The sequence below is a fragment of the Neodiprion lecontei genome, chromosome 6, assembly GCF_021901455.1.
Source record: "Neodiprion lecontei isolate iyNeoLeco1 chromosome 6, iyNeoLeco1.1, whole genome shotgun sequence".
Taxonomy (NCBI): Eukaryota; Metazoa; Arthropoda; class Insecta; order Hymenoptera; family Diprionidae; genus Neodiprion; species Neodiprion lecontei.
Window position 1 is genome coordinate 7,610,477 of NC_060265.1, and position 27,098 is coordinate 7,637,574.

At 42.2% G+C, this 27,098-nt stretch overlaps 2 protein-coding genes across 4 annotated transcripts; both read left to right on the forward strand.

The window, feature by feature from the left end:
* Window positions 1-128: 128 nt before the first annotated feature.
* LOC107226315 (nose resistant to fluoxetine protein 6) lies at window positions 129-9,757 on the forward strand. Of its 3 annotated transcripts, XM_015667092.2 has the most exons (13): window positions 129-337; window positions 948-1,562; window positions 5,896-6,107; window positions 6,194-6,414; window positions 6,543-6,631; window positions 6,718-6,911; window positions 7,199-7,365; window positions 7,438-7,606; window positions 7,664-7,863; window positions 7,939-8,071; window positions 8,192-8,381; window positions 8,453-8,595; window positions 8,676-9,757. In XM_015667092.2, exons 2-13 carry the CDS (start codon window positions 1,307-1,309, stop codon window positions 9,195-9,197), a joined length of 2,496 nt encoding a protein of 831 aa, XP_015522578.2. In that variant the 5' UTR covers window positions 129-337; window positions 948-1,306; the 3' UTR covers window positions 9,198-9,757. The 3 variants fall into 3 exon arrangements, with proteins under 3 accessions (XP_015522578.2, XP_046598532.1, XP_046598531.1); XM_046742576.1 differs by lacking the exon at window positions 948-1,562 and having other exon boundaries at window positions 141-337; window positions 6,176-6,414; XM_046742575.1 differs by lacking the exon at window positions 948-1,562 and having other exon boundaries at window positions 143-337.
* Window positions 9,758-22,453: 12,696 nt separating this feature from the next.
* LOC107226309 (heart- and neural crest derivatives-expressed protein 1) lies at window positions 22,454-26,748 on the forward strand. The gene is made up of 3 exons (XM_015667083.2): window positions 22,454-22,870; window positions 22,979-23,664; window positions 26,296-26,748. The coding sequence occupies exons 1-3, from the start codon at window positions 22,789-22,791 to the stop codon at window positions 26,413-26,415; spliced, it is 888 nt and encodes a 295-aa protein (XP_015522569.1). The 5' UTR covers window positions 22,454-22,788; the 3' UTR covers window positions 26,416-26,748.
* The last annotated feature ends 350 nt before the right edge of the window (window positions 26,749-27,098 follow it).

Below are 27,098 nucleotides of genomic sequence, written 5' to 3' on the forward strand. Positions count from 1 at the left end.
TACTTCGAAAGTATCGGCTGTGAACGCAAGGTGACCTATAAGCGGGTTATTATAGCAATTGAATAAGCATTCCAGAAGTGTGCCGAAAATATTTTCTTTTCACTCATTGTCAAACTTGAAAGCCGTCCACTTGAGGCAATATGCTACAGCATTCGTGCATTGAAGCTCTTCGACATCCGTTTTTTTTCACGTTAAAATTAACGAACGTAATTAATGCATGCATGTTATGAGCGGATACCGGCCGTGTTCTTACAAGTCGAATTCATTGTGTATTGCAAACGTCTTCTCACCAAGACGTCGTACCTTCGTTAACGATGGAACTGACACATCGCTCTAGGTGAGTCTAACCCAGTTTTTTAATACTTCCTATTGACAATTATAAATTTTTGGAAAACGGTAAACTGTTCGACGAATTTATCACATTGAAAATTGAAAATGATTATTAAACGTCTACAAATAAAATGTTTAGCAATATTAATCCAAGACTTCCGCTGTCTTGTAAGAATAACACACTCACACATTTACCGCGCTGCACGAAGGATGAAACCGCGTTTTCGAAAGAATAAAATAATAGTCTTCAACGTAATAAAATTCCGCGAAATATGACGTGTAAGTTCATTTCACACTGACCTATCACCAAAGGCTGGACAATGTACTTTGACGTCAAACGTTAGTAATAGCTACTGTTAGTTTTTCGTCTACTGTATCGTTGAAAAAAAAAAAAAAAAATAAAACAAATCGACGGAAATGGAAGAGAGATACTGACAGTAAGGGGGTGCCAAGGCCGATTCGCAAAGCTGATTCAAATATAGGCTTACAGTTTACCGACTTATCCATCGTTATGTCAGTATCAAACACAAAAAAAAAAATCAACAAAAAAAAGAAAGAAAGAAAACTCACGTACAGCGGCGCGCCAAATATAATTTAGCGGCAAGTTATTTACGCAGGTGAAAAGCCGTGATTGGGATCCTCGGCGATGTCACGAGCTCCGGGAAGTCATTCAGTCCAGATAAGCGTTAGCGTTTGCCGAAGTCGTTCCGACTGGAAGGCTGGTGTCCAGTAACGTCGATGAACGTACGAATGAACAACCCCCGTCTATGCAATCGCGGTCCCGTCGACGATATATAAGCAGTGCCGATTGTCCCGCGGAACAGTACAATAAGAACGTTCGGTTGGAAGTTCGTTAATATTTGGTCAACGCCGTGCGAACAATCGATCGATATACAGTGGGCTGAAAAGGGGCGGAAACGGGTGAAAGAGCTCGCCTCTTGAAAATTAAGTGAAAGAAGATTACCGAGGTCGAAAAATGACCCGAAAATTGATACGCGGCGCGAACAGCCGTTTGAGCCACGTTAAATCGACGACGATACTCGCCGCATACGTGACGATTTTTACTTACCTGACAAAGTCTTGTGCAGGAAACGGAATTCGTCCGGAAGTGACGCTGCTCGATGTCGTGGCGCAACCTCTTGTTCCGACCGATGCAGCATCGGCCGAATGTCTCAGGGACAGTGCCGTTTACATTACATCATTGGGAAATTACACACCGTGGGCTTTGCAGAGTGAGTTGGTTCGATGGTTTCTCTAACGCCGGGTTTATCCCCGGTTTGCATCAACTACCATGGCATTCGTTCCATTGGCGTATGACCGTGTCCTCGGTGTCCGGTTGACTTTTTATTTTTTTAACATTTGCTGGTTTAAATCATGTCGCGGGTCATTCTGGTTACGGATCAGCAACCGCGTGGCGCACTTTGAGATATTGCGATACCGTTTCGACGTCATGATCGATGAAAATGAAACTGTGCAGGTACAGACGCGGATTGTACCAGGACGGGAAAAAGTCCGTGTTTGATTGTAAAAGCCATGTGGTATGCTGAGGTGGAGGGAAAAAAATAATAAACGGATCGCTGCACCGATATATTTCCTTGGTTCGGTTTGCGCACCGACGCGAATATAATGCCGAAGGTTATAGAAGTCAGCCTTGGCGGCGTGTGTTTCCCGAAAAAAGAAATAACTCCTAGATTCATATACTTTGAGGAAATAATTGCCTGTTATAACGTCGCGATACAGAGCTATAATAACACTGGTCAGCAAAATTTTACTTTCCGTGTGTAACATGAACAATTTTAACTGATTATGTTAGGAATAAGGTTTAGTTTAATAGAATTGATATTATAATATTTTAGATACGAATAGTTTTATGGTGACATGATTTTTTTAGAGTTTATAAAAGTACAGTTCTTGTGAACAAAAATTAGGTTATATACAGTGTTCCAGTACACTGATCAACAAAATTTCGTATCTAGTTTTTATGTCACAGCTACTATCAGTAAAATTGAACGATTATCGTTTTCACTGAACTTTTTTCATTCAGGGTGTATCGTTATTTACTATAACCAACTAACTGCTATTTATTGTAAATAATAAAATACCCTGAATCAAAAAAGATCAGTCAAAACAATAAACATTCAATTTTACTGATAATAGCTGTAACAAAAAAACTAGACCTGATGAAATAAATATGGTTTTTATAATGGGGGTAGATAGGTATTTAAAAATTAGTAAGCATCTTCCATGTTATGAAATTTTGTTGACCATTGTAATTTGTTACGCGTACTCTGGACGGTGAGGATATTTCTGTAATTGCATAACACCCAAGGCTGAAGACATTTTTGAAACACCTATAGAATACACGGAGTGCTAACCACATATCGATTTCGCATAATTAATTACTTATCTAGTGGGTATGATTGAAAATATGGAAAAATCATAATGAATATAATGAAGTCGCGTGATCTCGGATCAAGCGATTGATTCTGTTGGTTAAACACGTTAACGTTGATTATAGTTTCACCCAAAACAATAGCGTGACGGACTTTGCACTTTCTGCCATTTTTCAAACTAAAACTGAACACATACTGGCATTCTTAATTAATTAAGCAACACTACAGTAGCTGAAACCGGGAATCTGTTTTTGACGATATGCCATTCAATACCAGATTTAATGAGTTGGATCATTAAATTGTAGGTCGCGGTCCGATGAAGTGTTCATATAATGAGCTAGCTTTTCAATAGAGTTTATAGTTACAGTAAATGAAAAACGGAATTCATCGTAATAACGAATCATCGATAAGCCAAGTGACGGCTGAAGAAACGTCAGCTGCAATAAGAGAGCATGTAAAAAACACAGAGAATATTATAAACGAGCTTCTACTTATCATCAGCCGTGTAAGAACGTGTCGCATTAAATTTGAATCGCGTGTGGTTATGCATTAACGCAGATCTTGGCCTAGATTTGTTGGATTGTTTGAAAAAATTTTCCCTCATCGTACGACACAATGTGACCTTCTCCGTGAACCGGATAAATTGCATCTGTTGTACGTAACAATTTTTCGCCGTCCTAAAGCTTATGCGTTTCCGATGCACGATCTTTGATCGCGATATCGTTTATTAATATAATATAAACACCACTCTGGACAGAAAAATTCGAAATTCCCGAAGGAAATGTGTACTCTTGTAAATAGTTGCATAGAGCAAGTTCACGATTTCCGTTTGACTCTCATCGGGCAATTATCGATAAAAGTTTACCATGCTAATACATTTCGCAACGAGCCTTTGAAAGACGTAGAATAACCGGTTATCTCGAGTCAGGCTTGAGTAACCAGCTATTTCGAGTAAAGTTCAAAAACCGGCTATTTCGCGTTTTGAAATTTTTTGGCCGCAAATTAAGTTCGTAATACGAAATTCGCCAGCGCGTCACAAAATTCATAACATGTTCCGTTTTGCGAATGTACGTATTGTATGGTTATCTACATAATTATAATGAAGAAATCAAAGTATAAAGCATCAGGCGTACGTTGAGATGAAATGAAAGATTATCATTTCGGTATAATGACATTAAATTGGCATTGACATTAAATTAAATTGGTAATGACATTCGAGATAGCCGGTTTTGTAAACGATCCTCGAAATAACCGGTTTTTGAAACCTGACTCGATATAGCCAATTTTTCAAGCCTGACTCGAGATAGCCGGTTATTTTATGCAACCGTCGAAATATGCTATTGACGGGCTACATCGCGTGTTGAAAAGTTCTGACTAGTCCTAAATTCCACCGGATTCATGCTTGAAAAGGTTACTTGAATGACGTTTTGCGGTCAAGGCACGTTTGTAATAGCCCTACAGGAAAATAATTCGTATCCAACTTTCACATTATAGTAAGAGAGATTTAATTTGTTTTTTTTCTTTTTCTTTCATACGCAGATACTTCTGCCGCTGTAAGGCCATCAATCACAGATATTCATGACGTCTCCGCTCAACGTTGCAATATCAGAGCTGCATGACTGACGTAATTGCTCTAACTGTACACAATATCGTCGTGTCGGAAATGTTTATCGAATAAAAGATCGCTACGAACATACATATAAATCATGCAGTGCATATACACTGAAGACATTATCTCGCTTTGGGAAGCGTGGCGATAGAATTACTCATATTGTAGTATTTGTAATCCGATTTATTTTGTGACTGTTGATATCTCGACGCAACGCGTGGTAATGCACATCTTTGACGATCCTCGACTTTGCTGCTCTGCCAGTGTCGCAACTCGCTGGCAATTTTTTTTTTTTAAGGGTGCAGCGGAGTTAATAATTAGCGATGAAGGGAGATAAAGTTGAACCGTGAAATTTCTGTACCTACTAAAAAAAGGAAAAGAAAAAATAAAGCAAATTTACTTTGGAATTCGTTTGGTGGACATATGGAGACACATATGTTCAAATCCGAAAGTCGATTTTATCTCTCATTCAGCCGCCGATAGTGACAGAAATTTATTAATTTTTTAATTTGACATTTTTATTAAACTCAAGTGTGACCGTGAATAATTGTCTGTACATACACGCCGTGAGAATCTCGGTGGATCGGACAGAAATCAAAACTAACTAATCGGGCAATTTCCTAGTACAAAAATATATATAAATAATTACGGAGTCAAGATAATATGCCGAGGTGCTGCGGAAACCTTTTATCGTAGCTTATCGTTCGAATGCTCTTATCATTGATGGTGATTTTATGTCAGGTTTAAATTCCCGATTGCAAATATTTATTAAACCCTAAATAAGTAGCTCTTACCTGTTTGAAATTCGGTCGATTTCTTCTAGCGTGAAATTGTATTTCAACCTCAATTTAAAATCAAACCACGTACTTTCGTAATTACCAGTTTTCGAATAGGAAAAAAGTCTTGCAGAATCTATCTATTCAATAATTATAGATTTTTATAGTGTATATAATTTATTGAGATATATAATAAATTGTATAAAAGTAAATAGCGCGCACCGTGATCTCATTGAGTAAAATATGTGACCCTTGATTCGCAATGATGTTATTATATTAACGAAATGAAAAAATATTCTTGGCTCAGCTTGTCAAGTTGACCATGCTTCAAAGGTCGAGCATATTTAGCAAATCTGTGCTTCTCGACCCAACTAAATATGCTTAGGAAATACGAAAGGCAATTGCGATTGGATAAACGTTACATGTCTTATCGGTCAATGCACTCGCTCGTGGTGCACGGATTAAAAATGCCTTGGAAGTAGATCGTAGTAATAATAAGAAAAGAATAGGGGGAAAAAAAATACATCAAAAGAAAGACGGGAAGTTCCCGATTCCCTTATCTAATATCATCCATTTTACTTCTTCTTCTACGAATCGTCAAGAAATTAACGATATCGCGGAAGCTCAGTAATGACAAATCTATTTTCAGATACACCACTCGTAGGATCGCACAACTCATGGGATATTGTTCCCGTTTTGTTCTAATTGCCTGCGTTTTCTCTTCAAATATTGATGTCATATACATATATATCTCGATTATCGTTAAACTCCCACGTTTCGTCCCCAGTGTACGACGCCTCGGTGAAGATACCATCGGGATTGATTACCGGGAATGTGAAGCAATTAGGTAACTACGATGAGTGTCTTCGGGTCAAAAATGCCAATGGATTCGTCGGCCAGGCTTGCACAGCTTTGGTTAGTTTTGAGATTTTTCGCGGAGCCAATTCTTCGAACGAAACTGACTTGGGGGACCTTCTCATCAACGTCGCACGGGCATCTGTACGTACGGCATTCAATCTGATTATCAAATGCTCGAAACGAGGATCCAAATAACCGTCTTATTACAGACATGTGCCGATTTTTAGGGGATGACAGACTGGATCGGAGGCACTACAAGTAAATATGAATGGACTTTGTGCGTTCCGTCGAGTTGCACATACGCAGAGATTCGAGAGATGATCGACACGTCTCTCGATCCTCTGAGGGTGGAGGGTAGAGTTGACCTGGAGGTCAGTATGACAGAGAATTCCTGCCACACCGCTGAAACCGCCATAAGAAAATTGGATACAGCTGATTGGATTTACGTGTAAGTGAACTCCCAGTGACGCACATACTTTGGAACGCTTTGTCGAAATTTTTACCACGCCACTGGTAAGAACTGAGTGTAAAGAAGACGAAAACAAGTAACCCCTAATAACAACTTCCGGTTTGCAGTACTCTCCTGATATTATTCGCAGTGATTGCAATATCCAGCACAGCCTTTGATTTGATTACGAGAAACAAGTACGAGGGGAACCGGAAAGGTGAAATATTACAGTAATAAAAAAAAGCACACCTTCCTATCGCACGTTTTACTTTAAGCACTACATAATTCTCTGCACGGTATCAGATGTGAAACAGGTCGTTCTCACGTCCTTCTCGTTTTACACAAATGGCAAGACTTTGCTGAACACCAAAAGAAACGGTGATTCAATTGGGTGCTTGGACGGATTGAGATTCATCAGTATATGCTGGATCATTTACGGTCACACGCATTACTACACGATCGTCGGTGTCCAATTGGATGTCAGCAACGTACATATCGTGAGTTCATTTACGACATTACTAAACACTCAATTTTCACAAATATTGTTGGAATCGTGAAAGGCCGGCGTTTCACGAAAAATTTTCAGAGTAAAAAAATAACTACTCTATTCAAAGTTCGTCAAAGTATATGTCAATAACAGTACCGTGAATACCCGAGGCGGTTTCGATCGTTGTAAATTTTTCTTTCATACATGCTTCCGGCGCATCACGTTTACGCTGATAGTAAGACGGTGATTTTCAGAAGGAAAAGTGGGTGTCTATAATTTTGTGAAATCAATCTGCAGATGCATGAGAATTGGAGTACGCTCTTGGTGCTGAACGGCAACATCGTAACTGACACGTTTTTCCTCTTAAGCGGTCTGCTTCTAGCATACACAAAATATTCTCAGAAGCAAAGAAACCGAGGTTCCTCCTTAAATCTGTTCGAGCTGTACCTTCGTCGCTACGTGAGGTGAGCGGTGACCCGAAAACAGATCGTTGCCCTGGCTTTTGCAGGTGTTTATTTTCTCCTTATCTTTGTCAGGTTAACACCCGTTTACGCAATGGTGATTGGTTTCTACTCAACGATCTACAACAAGTTTGGTTCCGGACCGGAATGGGACGTTGTGATCACCGCGGCCAAAGAATCTTGCCAGGCAAATTGGTGGGCCAACTTGCTCTACGTCAACAACATGGTCACCGTCGAAGACATAGTAAGTAGTAGACTTCCGTTATCTCGCTAAAAATACATCTTTCACCTCTCTCTTCAGTGTATAACGCAGTCATGGTATCTGGCGGTCGACATGCAGCTACTTTGGCTTTCACCGATATTCCTTTACCCGATGCTCAAGTTCAGTCGGGGCACCATCTTCTGGGCTGTTCTTGGGATCGGTTTGACCGTAGCGATTGTCGTTCCTTTTAGCATAACTTACGCGATGGAACTCACGGGGACAATGCTGTACTACAAAGAGTAAGCAATCCGACTCAGTAACCGTGTGACATTTCCATAGGAATTTGTTTTCTTAACGATTGTTGCTTCTATCAGCCAAACTGACGTGGTCAATGTCTTTTTGGAAGTCTATACGAAAACGTACGCCAGGGCCGGATCTTACTTGATTGGAATAGGGATTGGATACTTTCTCGCAAAATCAAAATCTCTATCCATCCAAATACCGAAGGTAAACTATAATTCATACCCTGGGCATATTTCCTTCGTTGGCGATAATGTTCTATCTTTGATTTGGTACGACGCATCGCATCTTTATCTGCAACTTGACCATCGTTTCGTTATTTCTCAGGCATACGCGATAATCGGATGGATCGTTACAGCGGTACTATTAGGGACAACGGTATTCGGACCACGAGGAATGTACTACTCCGATCACGTTTACAACAGACTGGAGGCGAGTTTTTACGCGGGATTTCACAGGCCAGCTTTCGCACTGGCAATTTCCTGGATAATATTCGCGTGCGTAAACGGAAAAGCAGGTGGGATGTTGATAACGTTCAAGAAATTTATGCAGATGATACGATTTCAAAGATAATCCGTTTCATCCTAGGTCCGATTAACGGGCTTCTGGCTTGGACTGGATGGCTGCCGTTGAGCAGATTGACGTACAGCGCTTATCTGTCTCACTTCATAGTGCTACTGTACAATTCCGGAATCGCCCGAGCACCCGGAAACGTGACGCCCTACACTGTGGTGAGCGGCTTTCTCCTTCACCTCGATTTTCATACCGGACCGAAGCGCGACACTGATCTTTCACTGCCTTAAAATTACAGGTTCACGACTTCTTGGGCAACTTGGTCCTCGTCCTGGGATTGTCGACGGTGATAAGCCTGGTCTTCGAGATGCCGTTTATGACGCTGGACCGAGTTCTGTGGAAGATCAAGGGTCGGCAGGCGGACACGAGGGCGAATTTGCCGGATCCTGCCAAGCTGGAAAACACCGAAGAAATTTACAAATCGATCAAAGGCTCGCTGTCGTCGGTGTCGCAGATATACACGGACGTTGCTGGCATAGCGAAATCCGTGGGTGGATCCTACGTGACGAACTTTGACCCGAGCAACGGCTACTACGTTGACCAGGTGGACAGATCGTCTAAACCCGAGAACGTTTACACCTACATAGTCGGATCGCAAATCGGTACTCCACGGTCCGAAAGAAGGTACGACGTGCCAACGAACCGGGCGACCAACTCCGCGGAAGGTCGCTTCGATTCCTCGGACGATATCGTCAATTTCACCGAAAGCATAGGCACCCAGCAGACGACGGGAGTTGACAACAGGGCGTATCAGGTCTGACGATAATCGGGGTCGACCGGATACCCAGAATTTTGAGCCAAGTTGGTGCGCTTTGCAAGCTCAGCAGTAATCGTGGTGACGGGTCGAAACTTGCCGTCGTAAATCGAACAGCGAAATCGGCGACACCGCTGCAGAGGAGTGTACATAGTTTATACTGTAAAACTGTTATTAATTACTGCACGTGAAATCTCGTACGACAGTTTATTATTTTTTTTTTTTTTTTAGAGCTTTCAGCAATTCTTCAAGCAGTGAGTCAGAGATTTTATTTATGCTATAACGTACCTAGCGTTTCAATTACGCGAAAATTAACCAAGTATACCGCACTGAGTGATAGATAAAATATGACTATTATACGGTGGTTTAAAAGAGAAATAGAAGTATTACCCAATTGTAGCTATTTAGCGAAAGATTTCCGGGTTAAATTCTAGATAGTTATTGCAGTTCGTACTTTCTTACGTAAGATGTTTTTTATCCGTATACGTCCAATTATATCCAGGCATGCAGTTGTCAGCGTGAGGCTGAGTATTTTTGTTTGATTGTCTCAACGTGTGTTTTTTTTTTTTATATTATCAAATAAACGAATAAGCTGTTTTAATTTTTATTTCCCGCATATGTGATTTTTACACTCTCTCAACTACTTGCCATCTCGACTCTCTTCAGGCTGGAAAATTCTACGAATGGTACAAGTATTTTACGCACAATATACTCGCGGTCAAGGAACTGTCAAACTTTTCGTTCCTGTATGGTGAAACACATCTCACTCAAGAATGAGCAGAGGTATCGGTTACTTCCACGTACGGGACAGAGTCCGCATTGTCACTCGGTAGCAACTCTTCTTCCGAGCTAGCGTGAAGCCCTTAACCGCCCCTAGCAGCCTATACCCATCTACTACAATTCACTTCTGAAACGTCAGCCAAAAGTGACAAAGAGGTGTTAAAATATCCCTTTGAGAACCGAACCTGCATAAACATCGACCTGGACCAGCTTTGAAACAGCATACGATCAGTCAACTCCAAGTAGATTTGTGGTTGCCTTTAATGCCATTTTTCTCACCCAGCAATAACGATTCAGAAGAATATCGTTTGCTTATAAGAAAGAATCACTCCAAGTCGATCGTTAACTGTAAGTTGACGGTAAATGCATTTGGACGATGAAAAAAAAAATAAAATCCTCCGCAAATATTACTCTAATACATAAGTGAAAAGCACTTGCTGGCAGGGTTAACGGCTAATGGAGCCGTTTAACTTCGCTCAGGGAATCTCTGGGACGAGAGGCGCGTGTCCTTACGACTCCTGAGGGACGCGTCCGATTGTGAACCGCAATTGCAACGGCGATGGTGTTGTATAATGCGTGGGAATTGGCCAAGTTCCAGGGTACGGTTTTGCAATCGTTGAAGTAACTTGGACTAGCGCTTCTGTGTTGTGTCGCATCTTTCGAGGCGTGACGATTCGCAAGGGGTTATCCTGTTGGGTATATTATAGTGCAACCCTGTGTATAATATATAATTGTAACGTAGCGGCATAAATCAGACCGGTGCAGGGTTGTGTGATTTAGAATATTCGGAGGATACGAAAAGAGGACTTCTTTCCCGTTGACTTCTTTTCCATTTCCTTTTCCTCGAAGCGAATGCGAAAAATGTCGAGTTTCAAACATCCGCAGACACTCGAGTGTGACACACGGGTTGTTTATACTATTCGGGCAGTGAGAGAATAGCATGAAATAACTTTACTAAGTCAAGGGTTTCGATCTGAAATATTGTAAATATTTATACCACGGTTCCTCTTTTTCGTATTCCACGCAATGTTAAAATTCAAGAAAGAAATTTTATAAATCAAACAGTCGTGCATACCCTCTTGGAGATGACACGATTTTTCAGTACTCACTTAGTCACTCTTGACATTGTCCTTTTTGTTTACCCCTGTTGTCGACCCTGCGAAATATGATGGAATGTAAACGTAGAAATGTTTGGGTATTACTTCAAGAGTTCCGAAAATTTCAAACAGTAATGAATACTTTGTAAATTTTTTCTTCAAGCTCTTTAGCAAGTAAATTTCCATAATTCAACTTTTAAAACAATTTTAAACAAATATTTGTAACGTCTAAAGTTAGCTGCAGATTTTTTTTGTGCTTAGTTAAAAAATTTATCGCAGTACTCGGTATTTTATATTTCTCGTTTTTTAAAGCAATTACAATTTTTATGAATGTTCAACCTTACTGGTCGACGGAACATTGAAACACAATATTTCAAGAATATAACGAGCTGCCAATTTTCCTGGACACTACGTATGTGATGAATAAAAAAATAATTCCAGACTTGCTACAAAAGATTCGGGGCGATTTTTCCTCAGCACATCCGTTTTGGGATGACAAATCGGTAACGAAAAGTGCTCGCATACATCACAACACAGCGCAATGATAAACTGTTTTTTTCTCTCTTACCATATCGCGAATGCGAAGCACAGGATTCCTTTTGCCGTGTGTCGCCGCGTCCGTATGATCTCCGGTTACAGTTTATTACGGTCAGGAAGACAAACGAGGACTCGCTAACATTCGAAAAATCGGTCATCCATGCACGCGTCGGCAGCCACCCTCGAATACTCGGTGACAATAGTTCGACCCCGGATGGTGTCCTAGGGAGGTTGGCGCCAAGGAGACCTCCGTCGAAAGTATCGTAAAACGTGCCACCTTTGACCCTCCGAAAGGCTGCACCAGGCAAGAAAAACGAACACAACAACTATATTTTTAAACGCACATGCCGATCTGGAGCAAGATCGGCAAAGACGCCGTTCCGACATCGATGCCGCCGGTTTCAGCCCCCGACTCTGCCCTTCATTTCCCTTCCCCCCGAATATTGTTGCGTTATGACTTTGAGGGGTCTAGGATGACGGGTGACTGAACGGGGTGTCGCACATGTCGGTCGAACCTCGAAGGTCCGACCCGTAAATACAATCCATGCGTTTGTCTGGCGCGACGGGGTGTCGAGGCATGTGCACGCGGTCGAGACCAGAGAGCAACCCTTAATTTGCGCAATGAGGGAGTAGATCGAATAATGGAGACTGGATTTGTATTTAGGGAAATTGAATCGTCGCCTTCACCGCAACTCCGCTCCCTCCCCCATGTGCGTCTGATGATACGCGCCTCCGGAACCGGAAAACACATTTGCTTAATTGCCCGTGCTCGCTCTGACGATTCAAACCCTCGGACATTTATTTATTGATCTGATTGCATTCACCTTAGATGCATAATAAACAGCGTTTGTTCGGGATTATTTTCTGTGACGATCTCAGTCGGGCTTGTGGTATACGACATACGAGAGTGGCTGAGCAATATGGCGTTGAAAAAAGGAATCAATTATTGTATCATCTATTGTAGATTTTTATGGATAGGAGTTAGATGGATGGGAATAACGTTAAAACAAATACAGGGAGAATTTTATCGGAATCTAACCACCGATTATAAACGTATAGGTGCAAGCTCAAAATCCTGAGATTTGGAACAACGGATCTCGAATGAACGGATGAATGTTTAAAAAAATAAACTTTGGCTACATGTGCTCCAATTGTTCGTCAAATTTATTCCACCATTTGGGATAAACTGTGCAATTAAGACCTGCGACTTGTAGTCAGCGACGCCAAAGATTTAACAACAGAATAAGAATCTTCCCTTGAAACTTGATCAGCTTTAGGATGCCCAAATCATATCGAAGCCTGATCATCGGAATCTAATTGACGAAGATAAAATAATAAAGAATGCGTGGCCGTGATGTTTTTTCGGCAAAGCTTCTCCAACCTCGCAGCCACTGCATTATTGACAGTGATTTTTTGCAAGACAATTGTCCGAAAAAGTAAGCCCGCCATGAAGCGAGGTGATCGCGAGATGACAAGTAGAGAGATCGAGGGTGACGGGTGAGCGTGGAGCATGTAAGAAAGCGGTGTGAAAGACGACGAGAAGGGAGAGCGAGATGTTCAAGTGGTTGCACGTGATACGAGGGTCAAGTCGTGCGTGTGGTTGAAAATGGTCTTGGTCGTCGTGACGTCGAGACGAATCCACGAACACGGGGATATCTTCGCACAAGAATAAGCCGTGAAAAAGGTGGAGGGATGCCGCGGTAGGAAGACTCGTAAATCCCTGCAAGCCTGGCGCCACGCAGCAAAAGAACTCCTAATATCCTCGGAGAAAACCGAGGCCAGGAAAGCTGCTCACGGATTGGGAATAAGCTAACAAAGTGAGAGCAGAGTCAAGTGTGCCAATGTTTCGGGACTCCCGAGTGTCTATCCCTGCGGCGGGAGAGGCAAGACCCGTTTATCCCTGAAAAGTCCCGACTCTCGAACGAGAAACAAAGTCGAAGAGACCGACGCAGAAATATCTTGCTGACAGATTTATCGAACCCCGAGCACTTTCCTCTTTATTTATACTTTCGCGTTGTTCTTTCTCAATTTTTCGGGGTACTTCCTGATTGCGGTGTCTTCGCTGTTCGGGACTTTTCGCACACATCGTAATCATAAAACTCGCTCACATTGCCATCGTAGGTAATGATAACGGGAGTAAATTGGATCGAGGGTTTCTCATCGAAAATTGCAATTAACGTTCACGGTAATTTGTTTGGCAAATCGTTTACTAATCTTAAAATTGTTCTTCACTCGCACATTCCGTTCCTCTGTAATCACGATTCTACGAACGGACGAATTCTCAGTAAAAACTTTTCTCTAATCTTTTGTAGGTAAATGAACACCGGTATTGCGCGAACATTCAACTCGAGTTTATTCGCGCAGCACGGCAACGAGAAATGCAGCTACTACAACGGCCCTTCAAAGATTCTTATCTTTATCGTCGGGCCTGTTGAACGGATCAAGTGGTTCGTCCCGATCTAAACTTAAATCAGGCACTTCAATTTTATACCGTAAAATCGGTCAGGAACTTTGCTTTGTGGACTTTTCGCGACATGTAACGAGTTACAAACCTGTACAACATACGCAACTAAACGAAGAACGGTGGCGGTTAAACAGCGTTAATGGGATCGCATTAAACGTGAGCTCTGCAAACAAAACACGAGATCGAATTACGCTTGCGAGTAAAGAGATCTCCGTGACGTGGGTTCCGCCCATCAGGGATTTGCTGGACCAAAACGAAAGCGGTTCGTCGACGTCGACCATCGCTTCCCGGCTTTTCGTTACATTTTTTTCCCGACGTCTCTTCCTCCTGTTCTCACCAGGAATTTGAATTTCCGAATACATATCCAATCAAGAAATGCCAAGGCAGACGAATCAAACGGTCGGAAATAATACGAATGGAGGAAAATATGTTTGGTGGAGGAAAATTTTCGCTCATGTCGCCTGACGTCCCGATACGGATATCTCTATATTGATGCAGGCTTGTGTCTTTGCGCCATTTGATACACGCGTACATTTATTATGTTGAAGTTTTTGCTAGCTGAGCTTAAGGTACTTGAGTGGCTCGAGCGCTACCGTGGGAAAAGCCGAGATAAACCCACTTCAGAATCTAAGCTAATTTGACTTGGAAGCAAATCGGATACATATCCAGGACTTTGTTTCAAATCGGAACGTTTCGCTGGGTTCGGGAGCACAGTATCAACCCACGGGTTCTTACCGCACGCGACGAGCAGCCTCATTTCCGGCATTTTTTATTTCGAGACGTAGCGCGTCGCGGTTGTTAATTAAAAATCCTACGTTTGTGATTAAAAATTTATTTGTACGCATGCGGCTCATTGCCGATGTAAGGGAGGTCGAAAATTAAGAAAAATATTGTTTTTTTTACAATACACTGTTTTCTACCGACGCGCGCGTTAAGCTCGGCGTATAGATACACGCGTCTCGGTTCACAGAGTAGGAGTATACGATGTCTAAGCCCGTCGGCGCCTCGCGTGAAACCTAATACGTCTTAAATTTTATTAACCTAGATCAGGAATGATTTTTCAACAACGGCCCACTGTGTGGCTTATGTGGAAAAGACGAACCGCTCGAACAAAAAGGGTTAGTGTTTATTGTTCCGAGAGTGAAATACGACTTTCCCAAAGCTTCGAGGTATTCTTCTTGTTTTTTTCATACCTCCTTTACACCGTTTCTACAAAATCTCAGATCCCCGTACGCGTTACCTCGCTACTTCGGCCCGAGCCCCTGTAACAATAAGATGCGTCCAGAATTTATTCTTCTCGAAAATGTCAGTGTGCATCTGCGTAACAGGGGATCTGCGACTTTGATTCTACGTAGAGTGTGAAAAAACAAAGTAACGTAAATTTTTAAAAATGATTATAAACATTTACCCAAGTATGTGGAAATCATGTTCGCCGGTTTAAAAAAAAAAAATTCAATACTGCAGAAAACGTCGAGCTGATCGTTAGGCGTCACAATTATTTTACGACTCGTTATACGTAAGATAATGAAATGCATCCAGGTAAATTGAACCTGGACTTTTCCCGACTCTCGTTCCGTTCTCAAACGAAACGTAGAAGGGTAATTTTTGGCACTTTACTCGGAAGCTGATGCAGGAGCATTTTGTTAGAGTGGTAAACGGTGCAGCGGCGTACGGATGTGTTGGAAGCAAATCGAGGGGGCCATGTGGCTTTCGGATGAGATATCAAATCATATACCACGAAGAGCTAAGGCTGGATACGCGCAGGCGTGCAAACCCCGTCGTATATAAAAATAGTTTATTGCGTTACCAAGTATTAATGGAACTCCGGATCCAACGCGAGTCCAAACTTACGGCTTGCGTCTCGTACCTACTCTGCATTCTACGAGCAGAAACAAGTTTTAGTCTTTCACTCGAAAAACGAAACGGAAAATAAGATTATCGACGATTTTGGTTGCGCTGGAATTTCAGATAAACCGCAATACCTGCGCTGCGAATATCACGATCAAATACACAGGCACGGAACCGGCTTTTTCACACCTTAAGATTCCAAGCGTTTTACTACCGTTTTTCTCTCCACTCGGAGGAAACTTCGAGTACCCGTCAACCTAGAACGTGCTCAGAAACGCATAAACTTAATGACAAATGTGCAGTTGTAACACCCAATAACTAGCCTCTTCCTCAACGAATCGCCTGCCACGAGGTGGTAACTGCGTTTAAGTGACAGTTATGGAACAAGTTGTGAGAAAAATTATCACTCAGTTTGTCTGGGTAGAGTTTGAACCGGTCGAAGTATAAACTGAAATTTACAATTACTTGCAAAATACAAAATTATTTTCAATAAAATATTACTTTTTCGTTATTTCGCATTCAATAAAATAATTAGTAAATAATTACGGTCGTTTAAACTTGAATGAATTATACTTTCTTTCCGTTTCAAGATCCCAATTGTCAGCGCCTTCAACTGTCAAATCAGCATGATGAAATTTTTCTTTCACAAACTCAACTTGGCAAGGCTATTGCTATAATAAAAATCGTGATTTTTGAAAATGTTTCAAATATCTAAAATATAACTTTGCAAAAAGGAAAATGTTTACATTCGATCGTTTCTTTTTTGTAGGATTAAGAATTTTTTTGTAAGCTTGTAGCTTGTCCCAAAATCATTAGTCACGAAGAGCCGATTACCTTATTAATTTATGTCACTGTATCGAATCACGCGTGAAAAAAAGAATCGAGTGCCTATAATCCGTCTGCATCCTTATCGAAATACGGTGCAACTATTTGCACTGTAAAAATTATCCATCCGTGTTCGAGATCGAAACGGTTATCGCTTTGAACACACGGATCGTTAAACGCTAGTTAGGGTAATTGCCGTTTTTTGTCTCGTTTTCTCGTTCAACCCGGCATCGGCAACCTTTTGAAAAGTATGAGAATGAGGAGGAGGAGGAGGAGTAGAAACGGAACGACAGGAAGGAAGCATTTATGGCAGGTGCAGCGGTTGCCTGTGGATGGCGTGGGTGGCGTGTGCTGGGCTTCTGTTCCTCGCAGTACGAATGCACGTATAGGATAGGTTTCAGCCTCGTTCGCTTCTCGAGACATTAACGTAAACACCTTGTCTGGACACGTGTCTCCTCTATTTTATAATCATCTTATATATACGCACGCGCACAGCGTATTTACACGTCTCTATACATGTGTGCACGTATATTCGTATACATATACACGTAACGCACATTTACTATTCCTACTTAACAGCGTCGCGGGTTTCATTCATAAAATCATAAGAGCCAAATTCCCGTTTCAATGAAACTAACCCGCAACAAGATTCCGGGCATTCGACCCCGAAATCTGGGCTACAGCTGCGAACGGTACGTGAGAATAACTCGCCTACGCCTTAAATTTCATTTCTATGACTGTACGATATTCGTCCCTGTCATTAAGCTCGATCAATCGCGGAATTGAAAACTGCGCGAATGCGGAAGTCGTCTTCTCAAACGCGGAGTGATCGCGATTAATCTTACAAAGCTCTGTGATATTTTCTCATCCTTTTAGGGTTGACGAAGGTGTTTTCTTTTTTCTTTTCTTCTTCACGACTGTTTTTACGGAAAGGAGACAGGAAGGAGCTACGATTTTACGAGCCCTCTGCGATCAAATTTTTTCTGTTTCCATTATCAGCAAAACGATAATGTGTATATGTATGTAATAATAACAACGCGTGAAATTAGCAGCTAGATAAAAAGGAAAATACTCAACCGACGTAGATTAATCTCCGAATCTACGAACAAGCCTGAAAACAAGCGAGACCGCGATTGGGTGTAAAAATTGTAGGTACGACTTAGCTATACGAATGGCCTCGCAATGAAGCCGTGGCGAAGATTATGAATGAAAGAACACGGAACAACGTGTATCTACTCGACGGTTTATCGTCGGTCTGTTTCACTAGGCAGGGGTTAAGGACACAGCTCTATGGCTTTAGAGAGCGAAGAAAGTCTCTGAGTAAAGAAAGCGTGTCGTCGTTTTGAGAAAATAAATAAATTTTCATAAAGCTCTTCGGCGATGGAGCTAGCCCAGATCACCGTGACAAAATTTTTGTTTACGTCCCCGCATGTGCAGAAGTGATGCTACCGCAGCAGCGGATAGAATATATTATACATACAATTTCTCTTCTTTTTATTGTTCGAAGAAAAACGAGCAGGAATCAAAATATCAGCTGTGATAAGCTAATTCGACCATGGGCGTAATAATAATCGACCGAGCGTCATCTCATCTGAGAAAATGTCACCCCCGAATCTACCGAATAACCGTTTTCAGTTAACTTGACCAATCAATCAAATCCAATTACTCGCTTCATTGCCAAAATTCAATTTTGCGGTTTAAACGGTTTCAGACGTCTAAGTTTTTCATACATCACACAATTTCTATTTTGCAAAAAAACTCTTTCCGTTTTGTACAATTTATGACCGTGTAAACCATAGACACACGTAGGACGAATATATCGCTGTAAGAATGACCAAAACCGGTTCATCTAACCTTGTAACTTTGGTACCGTTTACAAGCCTCATCTGTAAAGCTTTCCGGCAATATTCAAGCGAACGCGCGATAATATTCGCTGATTGCGGGGAGAGAGTTTTCCCGACAAATAACGTGTAGCGTCCAGATGCGTTTTAGGTGTGTATGTATAAGGCACGGTGTTCTGGGTTGCGTCGCGTCGGCTTGCCGCGCACTTCGATGAAGGCACCCTCTGCATCATCCCTTATACATTATACCAAAGTTCCAGCAGGCCCCCTGGTTCACTTAGTTATCGCGATTATTTCATAATAGATATACCGGGCCCCCAGGGGACTCGAGATATAGTCGCCGGTTATCAAGCCTCCTCCCCCCGCCCCATCCTCACGATGCCGAGGCACCAGGACACCGCCGCATTCCTCACCCTGGACCAGATCAGACATCGGGACCAGAACACCGGGCTCGTATCGAAACGGAACGCGACATCTTCACCCTGGGTAAAACATCGGTTATAACTTGGGTATAAAAATATTGTCACTCGAATTTCTCGACTCTACTTTCAATGTTTTGTTTTTCGTTATTATTACTAGCGGTCTCGATGGGTATAACAATTATTTCTATGGACAAATAGTCGACATTTTATTTTTATGGTTAAATCCCTGCAATCGCAGAGGGATTGTCGTAGAATAGCGAACGGAACCGAACGTTGATTCAACGGCTTAACGATTAATGAGATGTCCCGCTTGTTTCTCTCCCTCTCACTCTCTCTTTTGGAGATGAGCGGGAGACACGCGAGACCACCAGCCTCCTAATCGGAGTTCTAATAATGTGAATTTAACCGCGCTTATAAGCCGCACCTCCGAGTCGACGGCGTGCAGGCGCAAAGATCAAAGAGTGAAAAAATTAGTCGGTGTAAGTGTGCTGTGCTCCTCGAAACGTCTTTATTGACGGAGCTAGGCGGCTTTCGTCTTTGATAAGAGATGAAGCGCGTCGCCTCCCACACCCCAGTTTCCACGTCTGCCTACTTTCTACCCGAGGAATATATATCTAGCTTCTTCTCTACCTTTCTCCCTCGCCTGCGCGGCCTCCCTCCACATAATCCATGCTGACACAGGCACACCGAGAGAAGAAGAGAGACAGAGAGAGGGAGAGCTTTCCTCCGGGGTGTAGGTACCTGCCACCCTGCGACCTCGTATACGTACAGCCACTTAACTTTCGCTCGCATCTGCCGAAATGTCAAAGGATAGAATGAAAGCTCCGAGAATCCCGGCTTTCAAGAACCTCTGGAACTCAAAACTTCCCACCGAATTCCCCGTCTGCGGTTGGGGATTTTGGTCCATTCTTACCACCCCGTTAAAATCGACCTAAAAAATCTGCATTACCGAAGGGGATTCGATCGCGAAAGTCAAGGGATGGGTAATTGGTTCGCGGAGAACAAGATCGACGGTTTCATCTTAAAGGACTTAAACTCGCCTTGGACCTACACCTGAGAGTTTTAGATTCCATGAGCCAGCCCGCAAGAAACGGAACGGAGTGGAATTTGGATGGATGAGGCGCCAGTGGTGAGTTTTTATTTGTTACACCATGGGAAAAGGTCGTAAAAGAATTTTTCACGCCGACACCCTCGAGGACTTTGCGGTCCAATTATCTCTCCGCCCACTCTAACTTACTTCGCTTCTATTCCTACTCCACTTTCTAAATTATCTGCAATTCTGTAATCTTCTTCCTTATGCAGAATAATTTATATTGCCACCGTTGTACCGACTGTACTCTTTTGCGGTTCTTAGAAGCTTCTGACCCCGGAACCTCAATAAATACTATAATACCATCTATCTATTTGTCTCACGCGTAGTACCTGATAGGAAACTCCGGGATCAAGGTAAGCATCGCGACGCAAGTTGCAGAAACTCAGAGAGACGATCGTCGAATCCATTAATTACAGATGATGGCATCTGGTCTGGGCAACGTCCGATCCGAAATACCAGACGTTTCTACTTTCTTGGCTGATTACACGCCCGGCATGCATCACCGTTCGTTCGTCTTATCGCTAATTGCAGTCTTTACATTCATCACTCCTGCACGTACGTTAATTGTAAACCTCTGACGTTTTATGACGCCGTCGCATAATCTGATTTATCATTTCGTCCCCTTATAAAACACGCGGTGAAGTGGAAGGCCTCTTCTTGTGCGGTGGTTTCAAGTTTTTTTCGAATTCTTTTTATATTCCACCCCGCGTAGTCTCGTCAAAACAGGTAAAAGGAAGCGAGGGGTGAACCTTGCTGCAAAAGGAGGTGGGGAAAAAAAAACGGACGCGCGTTCGGTTCTCGAAAGAAATTTATTTATGCGAACAGGTTCAGGACGGGGTATTTAATTCCCCGGGGGGATGAAGCCGAGTTGTACCGCCTAGACGAGTCACGCCGTTTTGCTTGTTGTTTGGCCTTTTTTTCCCCAACTAATTTTATTCACGCTACCGTTTGCCGCGAAGCTTTGTCGGTCTCGAACTCTCACTTTTTACACTGGTTTTAACCCTCGGAGGAAACACGTGACTACTTACGGGGACGCTAGATTCCCGTCCTGTTTTGAACCCTCGGTAATACGAACAAATTTGTATAAATCCGCTCAAGCTTCACCCACTTTCAAGGATACCCGAAATTAAACCGTACTCATAATGTTTCATGATCGTTATAATTTACTTTCCCCGCGGAGACTCGGAAAATTATATCGCAGTCTGAGTCGATTTTCAGGGTTAATTAATCAACGGTGAAAATGGATAAACAAATTTATAGCGCGCTTTGAAAGTATTATCCGTGACTTAATTTCGCGGTCGTAAAAATAAAATTAGCCGTGTAATCAATCAATGTTCATATTGGTTTCATATGTGTAATCAGCAATCGTTTTAGTGACCGAGTAGGAATGTACGAATAACAAATTTTCACTGAAATGACTGACCTTCGTGAAGTTTGAAAATTTAATAGAACTCGCAGTTTCATTTATTTACTTTACAATACAGCGGTTTACATTCGTCGCTGTACTTTTCCCCGATGGTTCTGACAACTTCTGCGCGTAATAGCGAGTAAATCCGCATGTCGTACCGTAGAATTACGTACGGTATGTATGCATGTATGTGCGAAGGCGAGAGTAACGAGACTTAGGATTGAGTACATAAGTAAATTTCACTAAAAGAAAAGAAAACCAACGACAGAACGGACTCGAGCTAAACCGAGCATTTCCTTAATCGTTCCGTTTGAAACTAAGGTAAAGAATTACGATAATCGAGTACATCAATTGAAGTAAATTATTTATTATTAGATTTGCTGTGCGTCAGCCCCTTCGGGCAGTGATTTCTGTGATGTTGCGTTAAAACGTACGTTAATAAGTGTTGAAAATTGTTGCCGGCATACTAAACCAAGAACGTAGTTCGACTTTCCTTCTGCCCTTCCTCGCCTCTGCTATCCCCTGATTAAAATTCATTTAACAGGTTTAAAATTGGCTAATGTATATGGTGAAATAATAGTTATATTTCAGGATAAAAATAATACATTATCGGTGGGTCGTTTCTGAAAACAATATGACGATGGCGAGCTCGTAAAGTAAAACAACTCTAGCATTACTCGACTGCAGCCCGTCGTTGGGGGGCACAACAACTCGACATACACACATAGTATACACGGATATACGTATACGCTATACGCGATCCAATTTACTAATTGAATCGTTCAGCCGATACGTCGACGCCTGGCACCGGGACGCCGTTGCGTGGGAGTCGAGATCCCGCCTCCGCAGGCGGAGCTTCGAAGGTATCCACCCACGCCGCAAGCTCTCAACGTCGGTAAAAAGCCGGGTTGAGCCTGAGCAACGGAGACGTTAATCCCCGATTCTAACGTCAGTATCATTCCAACCGTTTTCTCAGTCACGCCGCGCACGCGTCCTTTTGATAGAAAAATTCACCGAGATTAATAACGAAAAATCCCGCAACGTCAGCCTCCGTTCGACACGTGTGTGACGATAATTACCCTCCACATTTGTTCTTTTAGTTTTCGTTAATTTTTAGTCATATATTTGTTACTCTTTTTTTTTCTGCAACTGTGCTTTCAAGGACCGTAAGTTCCGCTATAAGAAATTTCTTCGTATTCGGTAACCCGGGGAGGTTACAACCCCCGCGGAATCATCTTCGTTCTCTCGTTTGAGCCACAGTGACGTGCCTCGAACGTTAAAAATGTTGGGAGGCTACGAGGCTCAGGCAGAATATTACCCTCAATGGCATCAGCCGTACAACTACATGACCCAGCTGCCCTACGGTGAGTTTTCCATACAATTTTCACGACACAAGTGTTTGACTTATCTTTAATCGAATTCCGAATTCGTGCAACGCCGCTCATTCCCATCGTATTTCGTACGCGTTTCAGGACCCGTCGGAATTCCGGACCCGGTCGAGGTTCATTCGACGTATTGGGCGGCGGCTGATTCCGGAATATCCGGGGGCAGTTCGGGGGCCGGAAGTCCGGCGGCCTCGACGCCGCCGTTGATCGAAGAGATCGGAGTCCAGGAACCGTCGCACTATTCCCCTTCGTCGCATTCCTCGCACTACTCGAAGTCAACGACGACGACGACGACGAACCACCACCATCACAATCACCATCATCATCATCATCACCAACAGTACAACGCCCATCAGATGACGAGTGGCTCGGGGCACCAATCTTATCCCGGTTTGATGTACCAGGCTTGTCAGACCGAGTCTGCGACTAGGCAGAGCGAATTTCTTGGGGGCTCGTTGCAGCCCTCCGACCACCTTCAACGCGTCCACGACGTCAGGGAAGGGATGGTCGTAAGGCCGAAACGGAGGAACACCGCGAATAAAAAGGAGAGAAGACGCACCCAGAGCATCAACAACGCCTTCGCCGATCTCAGGGACTGCATACCGAACGTACCGACCGACACGAAACTTTCCAAGATAAAAACACTCAGGCTCGCGGCTTCCTACATCGGGTACTTAATGGCGGTTCTCGACAGCGACGAGGGAGAGGAACCGCAGAGTTTTAAGGCAGAAATTTTGTCCAGTAGCAGGCGTAACAAGTCTCAACAAAACGCGGTGAGTCCATTTTATCTAACGTTTTTTACGGGGCTCGAAAGTTTGTCAATGGGGGATGAAGACCAAGGGAGATTTCGTGCACACGGTAATTTTGTCTTCCGGCGAATTTTTTAGACCATCAACTTTTCGGCTCTACGTGCGTCGTCACGATTTTTAACATTCAGCCGTGCCAACGGGGCAACGTTTAGACACTAAACTAGGACGAGAAACCGATCTTTACGCAGTTTTTTTTTTTTTTCGTCAGTGTTAATGGGTTAACGCGTTGACAAGTAGAACATAAATTGTAGTCGTAGTAGATAAAGCGAGTAAAGTGGTTGACACGGGCATATATTACGTGAAAACAAACATCCGAGGGTATATCTGAGATATTAGTCTGCCATTGCTTATACGCAAATTAATAATTGTTGCAAGAGATTAGTTGAAATGGTGATTTACGCGGTGCGCGAAGAAAGCGCGCCACTCTTGTACTTTACAAAGTTTCGAAAAATCTCAAGAAGTGAAGAGGAGATAAAATTTACGTTGTAGTATCGTTCCGAGACGATTTATTATTTAAGCTTGTCCCAGCTCGGTAGATTAGAATCAAAATGTGAAAACCACAAGAATATTGAAGAGCCGAGGATTGACGTCGGTGAACTTGTAATTCTAAATGCCCAAGCGTCAAAATGTCGAAACGTGCTAAGAATCTACGTTTCTTTTTTTTACCCGTTTCCTCAATCAAACCAGTTGAAAACTCATCGCCTCAACTCGCTTGCTGCTCGCTAGCACGTCGAAATTTTTTCTCATCTTCATACCGCGTACGAGATCAGAGTTCGGCAATGAATAAGTGACGAGACTTGGGTTTCAACGTAATTTCATAAACTGGGTTGAATAAAACGGCAGCTTTATCTCTATGCTCTGCAAGATTCCGATCTAAAAGCGCATTTAGAAAAAAAATCTTAGGATCATAACAAGTCGCAAATGTCCGCAATGTGAGGCTCTTTTTCTCGCCCAGAAGTTCATATCGCGAAGCTTTCGTCATGCTGCATTAAATTTATTTTTGTTCCAAACGAGTGTAAAAAATGGCGCAAGCTTTCAGATAATTGCGTTAAAATCATTCAAAAACAAACCGGCGATTGCGATTGGCTAACATAAATACGTTCAAGGTGAAACATAACGTAAATCGCGTTTACGCTTAAAGGTGTAATGTTTGATTAAAAAAAAAAGAAAGAAAAAAAAAAGAAAGAATAACGCCATCTGCGGATGATTACAGTCGGTAAAATTATGTCACAATGCCGATTATTTATTGATACAGCCTAAACGCGTAGATCAACCGCCACATTCCGACGGACGCGTGTTGTAATTAAAAAAATTTATCTTCATCTCTGGCATCGTGCTTGTCGCGGTAAGCCGCGTTGATTGATTTGAGATGAAAATTGTCCCGAGATTCGACGAAAGGTTGGTTAGCACTTCACCCAACAAAGTATCGAGCTCGAGTAGTGTGACCCTCTTGCTTTTTTCACTGTTTACAACAACTTAATAAAGCTGCTAGCGTTCACAGTACACTGGCCGAAAGTAAACACGAACCGCAGCCTGACTCAAGCTGTTTCATCCACGAGAATTTGTCTACGAGTGCGACGGAATACCTCGCTTACATACTTATGAACACGAATTTGTAATTCCCCATATCGCCGCTCTGTCAGGAACATCTCTCTCACAAACGACGTTATCAGGATTTAAATTTTCAATCATTTGTTCACTTTATGTTTCAACTCAAAGTTCAAGCCGAAAGTTTGAAAACATAACATAAAAAAAAAAAAAAATGCTGAACGAATCAAGAAATTTAAGAGAATGTTCGATTCGAAACGAAAGTATAAACTCTTGTACAAAAATCTATGCTACAAAAAATATATTTTACCAGCACTCAAGACGGTTTGTCTACTCGACGCGATAAATCTAAAACCTTTTTTTTATTCCTGACAAAAATGCAAGACGGGAGCGGTCCTGTATTTTGTATAACGTTTTACGAAGCACGAAAAGCGTGCCTAGACGTGCAATAATCACAAATTCCGATATTCCGCGATTAATCTCTTTCAAGATTTTACGATAATTTCCTTGCCTTAAAGCCTAAAGGTTGATGATTTTCGTTCAACGAAGAGCTTTTTGTTTTACGGTATTCAGTTTTCTAGCCAGTGAGAAGGACAGAATGAAGATAATGTCAGGAATTATATATCCGCAGCATCTTATTTCGAAAGTCGCATCATCGCAAATTACGATCGCCTTGTGCGGTCGAATGATTTGTCGGCAGAAATGGGTATAAACGCGTCAGAAATTTGGACCTCTTTTCTGTCAGCAAGGTTAGTTTCGCGACATGGGAGGTCTTCGGGGGGCCGATTAGCTTCCGTGTTTTTCACCTGACGGTCAGACCGCTTCCGTAACAATTCCTCATCCTAGCTAGACAGATTAAGCCTGTTGAGCAGGTTTTTAAGGTTTCTCTTGGTAATTTCCAACGATTTGCCCGCCCGCGTTACAGACATACAGACCCACGTCTCCTGAAATTTTTTTCGGCATGAAAATTAAAGTTCAATGGCAAACCGTGAATTATTTCGATTCGTAAAGACGCTAAACTTGCTGTTTTTTGCAACTGTCTTACAGATCGAGACTTCCGGTCAGAGCACTTCCTTGGTGCAAGAAGAAGGCCCCAAGGGTAAGGGTAGAACTGGATGGCCACAGCACATGTGGGCCTTGGAACTGAAGCAGGAACCTCAGGCCTGACTGAAAGACGCCGCAGAGAAAGAGTCGAGGAGTTGATTGATCGGGAACAAGAGAATTTTTGCGACACGTGACGAACTGTGTATTACAAGAAATTAAAAAAGAAAAAAGTAATCGTACCTGTAAATAATACCGATTGTATATTACTGCTCTCGTGTACATGTATGTATGTAAATAAGAAGTTAATTTGATCGATTTTTTTCATTCCGTGCATTTTATCTTCTTCTCTGAATTATACTTTTACCTACCAAAGAGTATTACTGTATATGATTCGATTGTGCATAGAGTTAAGGGAGTATAATTTTCGAGAGTTACGTATTTGTAAAATTTTGTATAAAAAAATAAAACAAGAAGAAAAATAAAATGAAAACAAATAAAAATACATTATTGAGTGAAGACTAATACGAATGTAAGTCATTTGAAATACCCTGTTTATCGGCCGTTTTCTTTCCCATAATAGTTTATACCTCAACATCAAGAATTCTGAACCTTGCAGAAGAATCGTTGAAGAAACGTCAAGTTAGGCGAGATTTAACAGGTGTCTGAAAATGATTAACGCGATGGAAGTACAGTAAACATCGTGTAACAGATCAACGTGCTTTCGAGGCTTGGATGTCACGGCAATAAATAGATAAACACAGTAAGCTGGTCGTGTTTGAAAATTATGTACGAATAAAAAGACTTTC